At 50.6% G+C, this 17,395-nt stretch overlaps 1 protein-coding gene across 4 annotated transcripts; it reads right to left on the bottom strand.

Moving 5' to 3' along the window:
- Nucleotides 1-1,561: 1,561 nt before the first annotated feature.
- P2RX5 (purinergic receptor P2X 5) lies at nucleotides 1,562-16,281 on the bottom strand. 4 transcript variants are annotated; one of them, XM_039886391.1, is made up of 12 exons: nucleotides 15,750-16,274; nucleotides 12,155-12,305; nucleotides 11,474-11,545; nucleotides 11,108-11,183; nucleotides 10,925-11,021; nucleotides 10,565-10,645; nucleotides 10,113-10,251; nucleotides 9,386-9,522; nucleotides 8,800-8,893; nucleotides 8,595-8,660; nucleotides 6,221-6,303; nucleotides 1,562-3,776 (listed from the first exon to the last, which is right to left on the bottom strand). In XM_039886391.1, exons 1-12 carry the CDS (start codon nucleotides 15,884-15,886, stop codon nucleotides 3,707-3,709), a joined length of 1,203 nt encoding a protein of 400 aa, XP_039742325.1. In that variant the 5' UTR covers nucleotides 15,887-16,274; the 3' UTR covers nucleotides 1,562-3,706. The 4 variants fall into 4 exon arrangements, with proteins under 4 accessions (XP_039742325.1, XP_039742326.1, XP_039742324.1 ...); XM_039886392.1 differs by having other exon boundaries at nucleotides 1,562-6,303; nucleotides 15,803-16,275; XM_039886390.1 differs by having other exon boundaries at nucleotides 1,562-6,303.
- Nucleotides 16,282-17,395: the final 1,114 nt, after the last annotated feature.

Consider the following 17,395-nt stretch of genomic DNA (forward strand, 5'->3'; position numbering starts at 1 on the left):
TGCTTGTCAGAGTTTTATCAGATTACACTCACTGAATGAAAAGTGCCAGTTTTATCACTGCCTTCTTAGTCTTGTAACGTTTGCTCATTTAAAGTTTTCCTTATTTTCATTTGAATTTCTTTACAAGATAATAAGGAACGTAATACATTGCTCACTAATTGTTTCTGTGTCTGCCTCTTTTGGTCTCACATTTTCCTCTAAAACATGGGGCAACCATGAAGACACGAAGGGAAAAAAAATACAACACATTTAAAGTCAAGACCTTTTATTGTTTTACAACCAAATAAAAATGTCAGAATACATATATTGGGCAGGTCCCAGAAAATGTTTGCCATCTTTCCCCTTTAATTCTGTGTACTGACCTAAGGGAAAACGAACAGCTGGAAGAAAGGTATGTCTTTTAGAGAGAGAATTTTTGTGTCCACTGAAGAGTATGCTCCTAGGAAAGTTGCATCACTTGCGTAGAGGCGGGTAGGTTGGAACCAAGTGGAGCCCTTTTCCATACATGTAAAAGGCCATTCCAAGTGGGGTGATTTAGGGACTGCAGGGTACTCTAGTCCTTAGCTGGAGTGCTTAGAGACACCTGGAGGAAGTCACATTCCCCCTTCACAACTGGTCCTCCACTGGGGCAGTCAGCCACTCAAAAGAACTGATGGAATGGCAGGGGCAAAAAGGCAGCTGTGACTGCAGTCCCTGCATCAGGAGTGGAGGGCCCTTGGCATTTTCATGGCCGGTCCCCATAACGGTATGTTGGTATCACCCAACTTAAAAATGTACCTTTGGCCAGCATCATGGTACTCCCATCAAGGCATAGAATAACTCAATCGTTAGGAAAATAACTAGGTAGATGGCTTTAGGCCAGGGCCTGAACAAGAGCATAGACATTTCATGTGATCCTGGACTGTCAGCTCTTGAGAGGCTGCCATGCTTCTGATAAGGCAGCCAGCACTGAGAGAAAGGGGCTTTCCTAAGTTTGAAAGGAGCTCAAGTTCCACTTCTTGCCATTTCAAAGCTAGTTTCTATAAGATTAATGAGTCTCCCACTCATGCACCAAGATTATGGGGAAAAAAAAAAAAACACAAGTGAAGGAGTAGTGAGATACAGTAAAGTGGTAAAAAGAAACTTTGGCAGTGTGCAACACTATCCAGAAGCTATAATAGGAGTCACTAGGTTGAGTAAGTCCGCCATGGCAGTGAAGTTTAATGGAGCAATTCTTAAAGTTGATGAAAAGAAAGCCTCACAAAACCAGCACCAGTCTTCATCCAGTTCCCGGGTTGCTCCTTCTCATGTCAAGGGATTTCTTTTACATTTGTAATTCCTGTACCTGGAATGCTTCCTCTGTCACCTAGTTAGACTGCTACCAACCTTTCAATTTTAATTCATATGTCACTTTCTTAGGGAACCTCTGGCTACTCCATTGAAAACTCAATTCGATCTGTGATTATATGAGTGACCACTGGTTAAGATTCGGCTCCCCTGAAACTAGCACTAAGCCAGGGACTGTTTTTGTGTTGTTTGCCACTGTGTCACCAGCATTTAGTCCAACACCTGACACAATAGATATTCAATAAATGTTTACTGACTGAATTAATAGTGTAGAAAGACATTTTCATTCCAGTGTAAAAGAAATAGTACAACTGTTCCTAGGTTTTATGACTATTGCCAAGCAACTCCAAAAACAAGTTAAAATAAACCAGACCAACTCCTGAGCAGCCACGACCCCTGCCCTTTTCACTTCCTCCCAAATAGAAAAGATTTGTTAGATTATCCAATCTAAGGGTTTGCTTTCGTGAGAAAGTGAAAACATGTTAGATTATCCAATCTAAGGGTTTGCTTTCGTGAGAAAGCGAAACATCATAGTGGATCAATGAGAATTTTCACTTTATTTAGAGAGCACGTGGGCTTGTTAACTGGTTACCAGGCAGCCCGAGGTGAGGGAGCTGCTTGCCCCAGAAGGGTTCTTGTTCTGGGCACCATGACCCTCTGCTCCAGTGGCAGAGCCTCATCAGAGACCTTTCAGGCCCCTTCTCACCCTCCGCAAAGGCGCCAAGGGAAGGATGCTTACCTTCTCTGTATGCAGAGAAGAACCAGACTCCTCTGACTCGAGGCCAGAGAGAGCCCTAGGGTTTACACAGGGACTCCTCAGACACTGAGAGATGGAGAAGTGGGGTAGCTAGCTCCCAACGCAATATTTAAGCCTGTTGCATCATGCCCCTTCTGACAGAGGCTTGGTCTAACATTGCAGGTATCAGGAAAAGTTCATTTCCTGAGAGAGGCCAGTAACCAGCTGGATTCTCAGCAAAACAAGGGAGCCTCTTGTAATTGGTAACAGGCTGCCTTGGGGAACAGGGGTGGGAGAGAAGCTTTTCACTGTCTATTCTTTTGTACCTCTTACATTTTGAATTATAGGTATTATCTAGTCAAATATTTTAATTTAAATAAATTGAGTGTAATGCTCCTTTCCCTGGAGTGAGGGTGGACATGGGGGAGGGGCGTCCTCTCAGTCTCAAGGTAAACTGTAAGTCTGACCTAGAAAATGGCACTACCCACCAAAGCTGGCCTTTTCCTCCTTTAGAACCAGCTCTGCAGATCTCAACCAGTGCTTCTCAGACTTTAACAATCACCTGGAAATCTTGTTGAAACTAAGGCTCTGATATAGAAGGACAAGGAGGGGCCGAGACTGCGCATCTAACAAGCTCCCAGGTGATGCAGATGCTGCTGATCCACGGACCACACTTTGAGTAGGGAGGCTCTACAGCCACTAAGGGAGGGAAGCAATGGAGTTCTGCAGGGTGGAGTGGGGTAGGGAAGGAGGGGCAGGAGTGAGGGAGTGAAGGACTCCCTAAAAGTTTGGGCCTCACTAACAACAACTGTTTGCACCTGCTCAGTGAGCACTATCTCATCAGCCCCCTTAAGACTCAGCCTTGAAGGAGAGACAGGAGAGCCCAACAGGGATACCCAACCCCATAGAACAGCAAGAGCCAAACCACAGGCTATGGTCCCCATCATCTGGATGACAAACTATGCCCAGAGCCTCCACAGACTGAGCAAGTCAGGCTGGAGAGAGGCCTCCCCTCCTCACCTTACCTAGAAGCCCTTGGAGGCTGCCTCTCCCCTCAAAGGCCAGCACCTCCTGACAGGTCCAGTCCTCTACTGGTTGCCTCTTTGCCAAATGTCTCTTTGGATCTCCAAGATCTCTTTGAGGAGCCGTCATGCTTTGCAGGGATTTGTGAAAGTCTCAGGCTGGAGGAAGGCCAGAGTGGCTGAGCCTGGCTGTGATGTTTGTTGGCTCTGGAGGGAATTCTATATGTACTCCCCTCTCTCAGGGCCAGGTCAGCATCTCATTTAAGCAGCTCTTGGATAGGGCCCAGCCCACAGCAAAAATGTTTACTGCATGTATGAATGGATTAATGTCCAACTAGGTTCTCAGAAAAAAATAAAAACACTCTAGTATCACTCAGGCTCCTGACCTTCCCCCTTCCCTCTCCAGTCTCCTCTTCTAGATCTGAGCCACTCTGGCCACTGGGAGGCTCCTCCACACACACACACAACAAAAAGCTTGTAGCAAGATCCCAAAATGCAGGATAGAGGGCTGTGCCTGGAAGTCCCTGTCCTACGCAGACACAAAGATGATTCTTCCCACTTGAGAACTGCAGCAGTTCTGCCCGCAAGGTCTTCAACACATCTGCTCAGCCAATACCTCTGGCTATGCCTCCACTGTCTGCAGGTTCTGAAGCTGTTCCACATTCACCTTTCCATTTCCCTGGTGGCCAGACCTGTGTGTAGGTGGGTGGAGGACACACATAGGGCTCAGAGGACGGTTGGGAACTCTATGGACAAAGACAGCCTCCTAAAGGCAGACTCTACCTGCAGCATCCTCTCACTGGCAGCACCGCAGGCAGGCAGAGCATTCACAGGGAGGGGCAGCAAAGACACGTCTTTGGAGCTGCCCCAGCAATGAGCAGCAGCCACTGTGGTGGCAGCTCAAGCCTCTCACAACAAGTAAGGCTGTGCTGAGACCAGCAGGACGGCCATTCTTCCCTCTCACAGACTGATGAGCTCAGGCAAGCACCCAACAAGTGATAGCTCAGGAAGCACGTGGGGGGCTGCTGGGTGCTAGGCCTACCTCAGATCCCCAGCCCCAGCTGCTGCAGCCCCACCAACTTCTCCAACACTCTTCCCTCACTCCTCTCCATCCTTTGCCCTTCCTCTCTGTCCCGCTCTATTTCTCACCCCTTTCCTACCCAAGCCCAGATCTCGGTTGGAGTCTGCTAGTCCCTGAGTCAGCAATGAATGAAAGGTAGGGGCCAGAGAAAAGTCCACCCCAGGCCAGTAAACTCCTGGAGAATCACAGAACCCTAGTCCGACAACAACCTGGGCCTGTGTGCAGCCCCCACTGGGAAAAAAAAAAAAAAAAAGGAAAACAGGCCCCAAAACGGCCAGACCTATGCTCAAGGGCACATAGGGAGGTAGAGGCAAGGTGAGCCTGAAGGCTACCTCCTGACTCAGCCCAGGGCACCCTTCCACAGGCTGCAGTCACATCAGCAGAACCAGCCAGGTTGCCCAGGACAGCCCAGTGTAGGGCAGCCCGCCAACCAACAGTCAATACAGCCACCACCCTCCTGAAGCTAGAGCAGCTCCAGAATTTCCACATCAAGAGGTGCTTAGGGAAGGCATGGCGGAGACAGGGCTTGATAAGTCAAATAACCTGATGGAGAAGAACTGGATTTTAGGGACACACTGCCTGTGTTCAAGCCCCAACTCTGCTATTTATTAGCTGTGTGACAAGTAAGTTACTTAAGCTTTCTGTGCCTCAGTTTCCTCATTAGTAGAATAGGGAATGTTAATGTCTCCCTTATTAAAGTTGCCGAAATAAGTTCATATATACAAATTGCTCAGAGCAGTGCCGGGCAGAGAGTAAGTCTGAGTAAGTGACAGTACTATTGTCTTAACACCAGGATAGCACAGCAATCCGGTGGTTACTTAGGGGTACTGGGGAGCTAATGAGGATCATGGAGGGGCTAAAGCACCACCAGCACCCCTCTTCTCAGAATCCAGCTCGGATGAGCTCTCTTGGGTCGTGGAGATCCTGCCTTGTGACCAGGTCACCACAGAGCAGGGACCAGAGTAGCCTGCTCCAGGAGATATAAGAACACACAGCCATTCTTCTGGTTGCCACCTTTATCCTGTGCTCAGCAACCCAGGCCCCTCCACTGCATCCTCAGCCTCTGAAGACCCATCGTGCTGCAAGGACTCTGCTCGCAGGGTGAGGACCTCCAGGTCCCTGGGCAGGACTTGCCGTTAACCCTGGCCTGTGCAGCCTGACCTCCCCCCAGGACTGGTGAGGGCAGGCCTTGCAGAACTACTTGCCATGCAGAGGGCACCCCTATTCCTCCAACAGCTCAGGGGGCACCAGTGCAGTCAGGGCTCACCCAGTCTTCAACCAGAGTCAGGGCTCAGAGTTCAGCCTATGAACCAGAGCTGGGGGTCAAGCCAGGCGAATGATATGGGCTGACCCTCCACCTGCTGTCCCAAGGTGTAGTGGGGCTGAGGGAACGACCCCCTACCTATCTGGAGCCCACCACCTGCAATTCCCCATTCTCATCCCAACTCATCCAGAAAGCCTTCCCAAGGGCTGGGCCAGAGCTCCTTCCCCTTTCTGTCTGCCCACAGACATCAGGATTGCCCACTCTTGTTGTGCTCTGAATACACACACACACCCCCACCAAGCCCACAGCCCAAGAAAGCCTGGAAATAGGCTCCTATAGTAAAAATAAATAAATAAATATCAATTTTTTTCTCCCCTTACCACTCCAGCTTCCTTCAAACCCAGCCCATCAGGACCACCAAGTCCAAGAATCCTAAAATTTAAGTGCCGGAAGGCACTTTATGTAAACCAATTCTCATTTCACAAAGAGAAACTGAGGTCCAAGGAGGCCTGGAACTTGTCCAAGCCTGGAAACCAGGTCTCCTGCCAGCAGCCTGTGGTGGCCTTTTCTTCTGCTGGCTGCTCTGAGACAGAGTCCGGTTCTGTAGGGCATACACTCTGAACAATCCACCTTCCCGGCCCTTCCAGGAGAGCTCCCATGTTCAGCCCTGCCGCCACACCCCGAGCACCTCCATCCACCCAAGGCAAAGGTCCTAAGCCAGGGAGGGGGCGGCTAACTGAGGTGTCTCCACAGGGCTCCCCTCGGGCTGCTGGGGAGGAAGCATGACTGACCTCGCCTCCTCATACTTCTTGTTGCGGTAAAAATGGCTCTTTTTAATGAAGTAGATGAGCACCAGGTCGCAGAAGAAAGACCCCTGCAAAAGAGTTGGGGTCCCTGACTCAGAACACTTGACTTCTGGAAAGCCCCCAGCCACCTGACATATACTACACCCAGTTTGATCCTTCAACAATCCCTGAACAGGGCATCATTGTCCCCATTTCATAGATGGGGAAACTGAACTCAGAAAGAGGCACCTTTGTTTAAGGCCACAAAGCTGGTGCATGGTAGAGCCCAGGGTAGCCTGGAGTCCATCTGATCCCTCAGGCCAAGCACCTCCCACACTTGACTCTGACCCCATCAAATCATCTCTTTAACAAATGTTGGCTGAGCATTCACTATATGCCAGATACCACAAAGGGGCGCAGGGAAGATTAAGACAATGAGACTCTTTGGTACAGGAGACAAGCATATAAATTATGACATAGAGTGACATGTCCTATAATGGGGAGAGGAACAAGGGGAGCCGAGAGAAGACCGGACTTTACTCAGCCTGGGAAGGAACCTCTGAGCTGAGTCCTGAGGGCTGAATAGGAGTTCATACAAAGCAACATTTTAAAAATCTCAGGAAGGGCATTGCAGAGGTAGGTACAAGCTTATCACGCTTGGGAAATTCAACAGGGCTTGTCTGGGAAGAGATAGAGACACTTCTGGAGAAGTGGATGGGGACCAGCCTGTAAAGCTTCTTAACAATGTCTTCAAGGCATTGGTCCTAACCCTTTAGGGGGAGGCACTGAGGGCTTTGAATAGGGGCAGGACACAGTCAGAATTGGGGTATCTTAGAGAGATCCCTCTGGTGAGAAATGGGTTGGAGGGAATCAGAACAATAGCAGTGGTCAGGGAAAGATGAGGAGGCCTGAGCTAACCCAGCTGGGACCCACTGACACCAGAGCATACATGCTTCAGACCGGAGTGCGTTGTGCAAATGCCCATCTGTTCCACCAGAGGGCGACCCCACTCAAAGCACAGAGGGGAGGAGCGAGGTTTCCTAAAAGACTGAGTAGAGGTTGGGGGAGGAAAGGGGACCGCTCAGGTGAAACCAGTCCTCTAACCCTGGGCTCTGCGCACCTCTTTTTTTCTCATAGATGCCAAAAATGTTATTTATCAATTCCTTGTTCCTCAGAGAAGAGGCAGAATCCAGCTGCATACAGGATTTCTCAACCATGGCTTACCCCACCCAGCCTCCACCATGTTTCCCATTACCTTCGTTTTACAGGTATGTCTCCCCCATGGCCTGTATTCCGAGTCTACCCACATCATGAGAAAGTGATGAGGGAAGGTGGCCCCTCTCTAAGAGAGTGCCATATGCAAACATATGAGCCTCCCTAACAATGGCTGTTTGCAGTGAAGAGTCGTCATTTGGGCTCATTTTCCTGCACTGACTACCTCTCAGGAGCATGGCCTCTTTGAGTCCTGCTACAGGACACAGTGTTCCTGGTCTCAATGAAAAGTCCACCCCGGGTCCTGCAAGAAGCCTCCAGTGGGGCTGCTGTGGCTACCCAGTCAGAGAGGAAGGAGGGAAGAGGCTGCCGGAAACTTTGGCAAGAGGCTATCCTGGGATGGTTGCAAGCCATCAAGGAGTCACTCACTGACTCCCACGTCTTTGAAAAACTTCCAGAAAAACAAAGGGGTGTGACATTCAGAGAAAACTTTTCCCTGATCTCCAGCCACTACTTCCTCTCCTGTGAGCTTCTCTGGGCCCAGCCGACGGGACATATCTGAGGGAGGACTACAAGGCTGACATATCTGAGGGAGTACTACAAGGCTGATGACCCAGCCTCTCAATGGGGGTGATTTTGCCCCAGGGACATTTGGCAATGTCTGGAGACATTCTGGTTGTCACAACCATGGGAGAAGGTACTGCTGCATCTAGTGGGTGGAGATAGGGATGCTGCTGAACACCCTTCAATGTGCAGGCCAGTCCCACAAAACTAATTATATGGCCCACAATGTCAACTAAGCCATAGTTAAGAAACCCTGTATACACCTGGATGCTGCTTCCTCTTAGGAAAAGTGAGGATGAGGTTTAAGAAGTTCAAGGGATGATACGGGATCCCAGAGAATCTCAGCTCCAGGGCAACAGGCAGATGCCTCTCTGCCCCCGGAAAAAGAAATTTGGGTAATTACTGCCCTCTGGAGGCAGCGGACAGGGCGTGAAGTCCCAGAAACCCCTCTTTACTATCTGTGCTGGCTGACCTGCCAGCTCTCATTCTTTCTGGGGCATCAGGACAGCTCCCCTGGGGTGGTGCCCCCTCCTCCACCCACCCCCAAATCCCACCCCCACTGGTGCTCAGAGGGTAAAGGGGAAGTAAGGGGAGAGGTACTTACAACACCCATGAGCGCCACCCCCGAGGCCACGTTGATGATTGTGGGGATGATGCTGAACTTCCCTGCCTGGAGCACAGAGACAAGGCGGGGTGAAGGAGGCAGGGTGGACAGCAGGATCCCCAGGGACTCCAACCAGAGCCCTCCCAACATACCCACCCCATCCTGGACCTGCCCAGCCTCCACATGGGAAATGCAGCTCACGTACCCTGCCATTTACCATGACATCAAAGCGGATCCCGTAGGCTTTCATCAGGGTGCGGAATTCCACCCCAGCTTCATTTCGGTAATATTTGGCAAACCTGGAGAGACACGGCCCAGGGGAGATCTCAGCCTGGCTGGACCTTCCCTGTTTGGTAACACTGACAAGACTGCTTGGAAACTTATAAGCACCCCCATTACCTCGCTCACAGCAGCCTCAGGAGATGTTGCAGACCCTCTTGCTGACATTACGCTAAAGTTTCATCTACATTCTCAAAGTCATTGCCAGACATTCCCCAAGAGACAAGAGGCTTCCCACTATATGCTGGACCAACCCGGGGCCACCAAAGCACTGATGGAGCTGATCTGGCAGAGAAGTCAAGCCTTGGAGTCACAGCAAGCCCAGAGCAATGACAGAGCCCCCTGTACTCTCCCAGAAGCCCTCCCAGTGACTGTCCCTCACTTCTCATCTGTCTCTCCCTGCACCTCCCACTCTGACACCCATCCCCAGGAAGAGGTGTCATAGTGCTGGCACCCAGGAAAGGACACAAAAACGGATAGAGTCATAAGGCAGCAGGCCTAGCCCCACTTACCTGAAGTTGTACCCAGAAGAGACAGAGTTTCCTGGAAATTTGCTGTCCAGACGGCTAAAATAATAGCGAGGGTTGCATTCAGAAGAAGCTTTATCAAGATCACAGTCCCACTCAATCTGAATTCCTATTACACCGCCCTTGATGAAGAAGAGACAAGAATCAGTTCAAAGAACTTTTTGGAGATGGACAGAAGTCACAGACCAGCTCTTCATGGAGAGCTGCACAAAACAGGGGAGGTGTTCGGGCCAGGGGCCTGCTGGGCTGGAGCATCCTTCCAGGACGAGGTGGAAAGCCCAGGGTTCTGGCCCCACCTCTGGAGTAGCTGAGAAAAGTGTGTCGCTGACAGTCCCCAGCCCCTGTCTCCTCCTGCCTCATGCTTCGGAGAAGAAGAGAAACACAGGGGTGAGTGTGTACTACAGGCAGTTGCCTTACACAGAGCCAGGATGTGCCAGTGGGGCTTCTTCCAGCTCAGTTTTAGCTGATGCCCCAGGGACTAAGAACCAAAGAGCAGGTGCTGAGTGTGCCCCTCACCAAGTGCCCAAGGGCCGAGGGCAGGCACAGCTGGTTGTGTGTCACAGTTAATTCTGAAAACAAAGAGTCTCTGGGGCAGGTGACTTTGAAGGGCCACCCCACCCATGGGTCTGCCTATACACCCCCTCTTCATTACTGAGCCCAGGCCCAGAGCCATTAGGCCCCAGGGAGGGCTCCCTGAGCACACATCACCCACCTGCAAGGCTATCTCCTGGAAGTTGCTCCCAGTCCAGCTGACCAAAGACCCCAGTCGGAAGATGGGGCAGTAGGGGTTCTTGGGGCCAAATTGACAGGACTTCAGGAAATTTCTGTCTTTGGTGTCCAGCACATTGGTCCTGGGTGGAGGCCGTGAGCAGCCAGTGAAACGAAGGTAGACTTGCTGTTTTGAGGCTAGAAAGTGGACCTGACTCCAGAGTCATGGGGCCCCTCTCCCGGCCCAGGCTGAGTCCCTGGCTTCAGCCTGTCTACTCAAGTCCTGACCACTTCCCACACTGACATCCTACTACATTCAAGAACAGAGCCCCACCCCCACAGCAGGGGCTCCCCAACACGCCAAGAGGTTCATTTCTGTCTTTGGTGTCACACGAGCCCACACACAGCCACCAGGAGGGCCCCACCCCTGATCCCCAGTTGCCAAGCCACACATACTTGAAGAAGTTGAATTTGGGGAAACGAATGAAGTTCTTTATGTAAATGGTAAAGTCTTCAGCCTTGCCCAAGAGTGGCTTCCTAAAACCAAGCCAGGACAGCCTGTTCAGGAAGGCTCGCCCCTGCCCCAGTCCCTTCTATGTCCTCCCCAGGCCTGTGGTAGAGCCAAGGACTGCCTGTTCCCTGGGTCCCCTGGAGCCTTAGTCAAGAACAGTTAATTTGTTCATGTTGGGGTAGTGCTCAGGCCTTGTGGTGTGTCCTCAGAATGAGGATCCCAGAGTGGATGTGTCTCTATCATCAGGCTGGGACCCACGGACAGGACTGGGTGACTCCTCAGGGTCAGGATCCACAGCTACTCACTCTGGCCTGGACTTTGTCTCCACTGGGCACCAGGCGAAGATCTCGCAGGTGCCCCTTTGTGTGTTCCCTGCTCGCAAGCAGCGGCCAGTCCTCACTCCTGCAGGGGTGGGACAGGGACAATGCCAGGAGCCTCACGGCTCCAAGCCCTCTTCTGCCCCCAGCCCTGGCCACTCCAGGCCTCACCATTTCCAGTCATAACAGGCTCCCCAGGAGGGCAGTCGCTGTCCTCATAGCACACGGCGTTAGGAATGCTTTCACTCTACCAGAAAAGAAAGGGCGCCTAGGTGGAGGGTTCCTCTGCAGCATTCCCAGGTCAAAGCCAGATCCTACCCCAGGAGTTAGAACAGGGGTTCCTCTTCTTCCTGGGGCCACACACCCTTTGAGAACCTGCTCCTCCCACCCCAACCAAAAAATGCAGCTACATGCACCAGTGCACACATGCCCCAGGGCTCTTGGAGGAGACAGAGACACCTGCTTCTGGAGAAGGGTAAACCCCAACCACTGGGGCAACTCTCCCACACCCCTCCCCAGCTCTGTGGCAAGTCAAACCTCAGCACAGGTTTCTTGCCGCTGGTTGGGGGTCACGATCAGGTTGGTGATGACGAAGAAGACGTTCTCTCCCTAGAAAAGCAGAGATAGGTTGAGGAATCTCCTCCTGACCTTTGGGGAACCCTCCTTCCCAGGGCTGTCTGGCAGGGGTGGGGTCTCTGCATGGGAGTTGGGGACAACGGGGCCTCAAAATCAGTGGGTCCCACCCATCTGCCCACTGACCTCAGAGTCCCTGAATAGATGTCCTTTGATAGGTCCCTTCCAGGCCCACACCCCCAATCTGTCCTTGCCCCACAAATCCCTATTCTGACCTTAGCCCCTGGGGTCCAAATCCAGATCTGGGAGGAGGAGGAACAGTGATGGGGCAGCTCAGGCCCTGGCCCAGGTAGATTGTGAACCAGCTAGGGAGCTAATGCAAGGGACTCACACTGACCTGGAAATTCTCTGAGCCCCACTTGGTCTCAACAGGCTCAGGGTTTGTTGAGAACAGAACGGTGTCATGAGGCACAAAGAGGGCAGGAGTTTGGTGTGGGGGGAAGAATCTGGACAGGGTCTCTATTTACAAGCCCTGGCGGCTCTTCTGGGCCAAGGGAAACAGTGAATGGAGGTCCCTGGGTCCCCAAGCAGCTTCCCATGTGACCCATCCCAGCTAGGCCCTGTCAGCTTGGGTAGGGCTCAGACCTGAGGTGGGATGACGTAGTCAGCAACATCCCAGAGCCGCTCCCCGAGCTCCGAGGTGTTGGTGAAAGTCACGCCCTTGACTTTGGTGATGATGCTGCTCTGTAGGGAGGTGTCGGTGTCTTGGTAACCCTTCTTCACCAGGAACACCCAACTGTGGGGAGGGGCCAGCAAGGTGAGCATCAGCCTTAGTGTTGCCCTCAGGGAAGTTTCCCCAGGCTCAGGGTGGAGTGGGGCAGGCGTGGGACTCCACCTTTCCCACCAGCTTCTGGGCAATCACAATTCCCAATGCTGCCTGAAGCCCTGTCCTGCAAGTAGCAGAGGTGACAAGCATACCCAGAAGTGAGAGCACGCTGGGCTAGGCTGGCCAAAACCTGCTCACCCTTGCACTGACCGTAGACCATATAACCTTGGGCAAGCCAATGAACTCTGGGGGTTAACACAGAATAACAGAGGCTCCGTCCAAGGGAGTGAGGAGGGTTAAGGGACATGGTAAATAACCTGAAACCAACCATGAGGGGACCTCAGACAAACCCAATCTAAGAGACAGCCTACACAATTAGAGTGCAAACTCTTGTACTTTTTAACACCCAAACACAAGCAACAAAAGAAAAAATAGATAAGTTGGACTTCGCCAAAATTAAGAACTTTTAAGCTTCAAAAGACACTATTAAGAAAGTGAAAAGATAAACCACAGAATGAGAAAAAATATTTGAGAATCATATAACTGGTAAGGGTCTAGTACCCAGAATACATAAAGAAGTCTTACAACTCATCAATAAAGAAGACAAATAGTCCAATTTAAAATGGGCCAAGGATCTGAACAGACATTTCTCCAAAAAAGATACGCAAGTAGCCATTAAGCACATGAAAAGATGCTCAACATCATTAGTCATTAGGGAAATAAATCAAAACCACAATGAGATATCACTTCACACCCAATAAGGTGGCTATAATTATTTTTTAAATGAGAAATAACAAGTGTTGGTGAGGATGTAGAAGAATTGACACTTGAGATGAGAATGTAAAATGGTACAGCTGCTGTAAATAAGTCTGGCAATTCTTCAAAAGGTTATCATGTGATCCAGCAATTCTACTCCTAATTGTATGCTCTAGAGAATTGAAAACATGTTTACACAAAAACTTGTACACGAATGTTCTTAACAGCATTATTCATAATAACCCAAAAGCAGAAACAATCCAAATGTCCATCAACCCAGGAGTGGTGAACAAAATGTAGTAAGTCCATAAAATGAGATATTATTCAGCTGTAAAAGGACTGAAGTACTGACACATGCTACAACATTGATGAACCTTAAAAATATTATGCTAAAGGAAAGAAGCCAGACAAAAATGGTCACAGAGTGTATGATTTGATTTACATGAAATGTCCAGAATGGGCAAATCTATAGATACAGGAAGTAGATTAGGGTAGCCAAGGGATGGGAGTAGGGGAGAACAGACTGACTGTTAACAGATACGGGGTTCTTTTGGAGGTGATGGAAATATGCTAGAATTAGGTAGTGGTGACAGTGTACAACATTGTGCATATACTAAAAACCACTGAACTGTATAATCTAAATGGTTAAAATGGTGAATTATATGCTACTTGAATTTTACCTCAACTTAAAAACGGTTTTAAAAACATCCTGTATTCTTCAAAAAATGTCAATGCCATGAAATACAAAGAAAGACTCGGGAACAATTCCAGATTAGAGGAGCTTGAGAAGACACGCAAGGCACGAACTCAGATTTTCTTTTGTGTAAGATAATTATTGGGACAATTTACAAAAGGTCTATAGCTTAGATGATAATATTTAAATGTTAATTTCCTAATCTTCACACTTGTACTTGGTTAAATAAGAGAATTCCTAATTTTTAAGGAACATACAATGAAGTATATAGGAGCAAAGGGGCATCAGTCTACTCCTAAACAGAAAAAAATGGGTGTGTACACACACACAACACAAATGTATAAAATGTTAACATTTGGGGAATCTAGGTAAGGGCATTAAAAAGTTTTTGTACTACTCTTGTAACTTTTCTGTATGTCTAAAATTGTGTCAGAATACAAAAAAATATATTTTTTAATGAGATGGCACTTTTTTTAATGAGATGGTTTAGCACGGTGAATACCTGGCACAGATGAAGAGCTCGATGAATATGACTCATCAACTTATTGCTGGTGTTACTGTTAATGTTAGAGATTGTTCAGGTTAACCTCCCCTTTGGAAAGTTGGGGAAACTGAGGCCAGGACAGGGCAGGCACCTGCCTGAGGTCATTCAATGGTGGTGTGGGATACTTTGCATCTCTCAGGGTACCAGTAAGAGTTCTCCATATAGCAGGTGCCAGACAGATTGTATCTACCTTCTTTATCTCTGGGGCAGAGCTGGGCCCAAAATTGTCTTGTCTCTAAGGAACTCGGAGAGGGCTGTGAACCTTGAGCCAAACAGCTATTTTGGTGGGAACACACTGGGCCTGGCCTGGACAGAAATATTCAGCAAATATTCAAGGAACAACATTCATTCTTTCATTCACTTATTCATGTCACATCTATTGCCAAAGCAGTTAGGTGACACAAGGCCCATCCTCATGGCGTCCCCAGCCTGGTGAGAAGTCAGACACAGACATTAAGCAAATGATCTGCCAAACAAACATATAATTACATTGTGGGAAATTGCATGACATGTGGGAGGGAAAGGAGAGGGAGTTATGGGAGATCCCAGGTCTGAAGGGTTGGTGGGAGCTGCCCAAGTAGAGGAGGAAAGGCACCTCCTAGCTCAGGAACAGCATGTTCAAAGGCCTTCAGGTGGGAGAGCCAGGCGCTTTGCCTCCAGGTGAGGTCAGGGCTGCTCCCCCAGGAGGAGCCTCTGCTCCATCCCCAATCAGGAAATAGGACAGACTCAACAGCATTTACTGAAGGAGTAAAAGAGGTGCATCTGCATCCCAGTTCTGTGCTGTCATTTCCTCCCTCACTTGTCCCCTCCCTACTCTGGGTGAGGACTCTGAACAGTGTCTGGCTGACCAACCCCAAGTTGCTGCCAGCTCCCGCCAGATGGGTGAGGGGTATGGGCAGGAGCAAAGGGCCACTGGGCAGGACCCCCAGCTGGATAACAGAAAGGCCAGCCATGGGTGGGGTGAGTTGACCAGAGGGACATGCCTGGCTCATGAGTTGTCCTAGCCCAACGCTTGGCACTGAGCTCAGTGATTATAAATAACCTACCCAGTGTGGGAGGCTCCCGGGGCGACAGCTGCAGCCCAGCCCCCTGTATCCTTGCCCGCTTCCCACAGCTCTAGCACTGGGGCCTGGAGGCCTGGAGGAAGAAGCTGCCCATGGAAATCTTCATAGATTGAGGAACCAAGAAACCCCTGCCGCATTTTGTTTCCTCCAGAGCGGGCGTCCCGGGAGTAGAGGGCCCCCTCAGTAACCCACCCCCCACCCTTACACCCACGGGCCCAGGGAGGGCCTCCTCCCAAGCAGGGTCACAGACCCCAAAACACAGGGAAGGAACACCAAGTACATATAGCCAATTTCCGGACCGTGGAGAGGCCACAGCTGCACGCCCCCGCCCTTCCCGCAAGCCCCCGAGCACTCACACCACCAGGTAGGTCAGGATGGAGACCTGCAGCAGCCGGTAGAGCAGGCCCACCTTCTTGTTCTTGGCGATGACATACTTCTCGGTCTTATAGTCGAACAGCGACTGGTAGAGCCCCTTGCAGCCAGCCTGCCCCATGGTGCTGTCTCACCTGGGCCTGGGGACCGCGCCGCCACGTGTGCCGCATGGGAACCGCCCCTCGCCCGCCGCCTCCGCGCCTGCGGGGCAACTCGGCCCTCGGCGCCGGCTCCGCGCTGCGGCGGCCGGGATACGCGACTCCAGCCCGCCTGGACAGGAGCGCGGGCGGGCGCCTAGCGCTGCGGGGTGCGCAGGGCCGCGGGGTTACTGGTGGAGCTGAGAAACCACCGCGGGAAGCTGGGCGGGGGCAGCGCCGAGCCGTGGACTGCGACCTTGCCGCCACCTCTTCCCCTTCCCTGAACTGACACAATGACACCAGCGGACTGTTTGCCCGACACTGGCCTGGGCAGGCACTGCTGGAGGCCGGGGACCGCACATGCTCCAGCTGGAGAAAATCGCAGGCGGCGCGGGAGGAGCGAGAAGATAAGTGGAGAGTTCCTTTTTAAAGCAAACCGCCCCTCCCCCCCCATTCCAAAGAAATCCCAGTAGTTCTTCCTATTAAATAGATGGGGAAACTGAGGACAGGGGAGGGAGGACCTATAGTACAGGAAGTGGAGATGAAGAGGGGATAAAGAGCATTTATGGATAAACACAACAGGTTTCTTGGTTTTTCTTGCTCCCCGAGGGAAGCTGGGAAAGACTAAACACTTGACAGTCTCATGGTTCCTGTGTCCGCTGTAATTCGTACAGCAGCAGCTACAGGCAGGTGTAAAACCCCACACTCCCTGAGGAGTCAGTTGCTAAGCAGGTCCAAGTGCCCACAGCATGCAGAACACCATGTCTGGGGCAGATGGGGTAGGGTGGGGAGACACAGGCAACCAAGGCTCAGGATCAAAAAATAGGACTGCAGAGAGGGCATGCACCAACTGGTTGAAATGTTCCCAAAGCAAGAGATAGACCTAGTCATGGTCGCTAAGACTGTAACCCTCACATCCAGTGACATTAAATGAGAGGTAGCAGGAGCAGGGATGAGGGAGGGCATCTCAGAGATCAGCCACAGAGGCAGGGCCTTCCCTGTGGGCTCACTCTTTGTGTGTGAGGAGCTGTGCTTCCTCATCTTCTGCATCCTGCCATCCTGCCATCTACCAGAAGCAGTTCTGCTTCTCTCCCTGGTCTGGCCTTCACAAACAAATGAGAACTTCCTTTTCCTGAACCATAGGCTCTGGGAGTTGGAAGGGACCCCGAAATTCACCAGATGTGATCCTCTCCAAAAGTGAAAGCCCAGGGCAGTAGGTCTCCAGTTTTAGTACACATGAGAATCATTTGGAAGAAAAATGCAGATTCTGGGCCCTGCCACTAATATTTTCATTTGCTAAATCTAGGGTGAGACCTGGGAGTCTGTAGTTTGCTCTCTAACCACCATTTCGGAAGCACAGATCTTCACCTCTTTTTATCAATTTCAACTCAAATGTCGTTTCCTCAAAAAGGCCTGTTATTATTACCAGCCACCAAAAGTAATCCCCACCCCAATCACTTTCTAACCCATGACCTCTTCTTATGCTCTTAGAG

This window comes from Pteropus medius, unplaced genomic scaffold (genome assembly GCF_902729225.1).
Source record: "Pteropus medius unplaced genomic scaffold, Ma_sr-lr_union100, whole genome shotgun sequence".
Lineage (NCBI taxonomy): Eukaryota > Metazoa > Chordata > Mammalia > Chiroptera > Pteropodidae > Pteropus > Pteropus medius.

Bases quoted from the DNA above. Each gene is read 5' to 3' on its own strand.
- P2RX5 (XM_039886390.1), bottom strand. From the start codon at position 15,886: ATGGGGCAGGCTGGCTGCAAGGGGCTCTACCAGTCGCTGTTCGACTAT. The intron at 11,546-12,154 runs GTCTGAGCCCTA...CTGCTTTTCTAG, and splicing joins ACTACGTCATCCCACCTCAG to GGAGAGAACGTCTTCTTCGT. The intron at 10,252-10,564 runs GTATGTGTGGCT...GCCTCCACCCAG, and splicing joins CCCAAATTCAACTTCTTCAA to GACCAATGTGCTGGACACCA.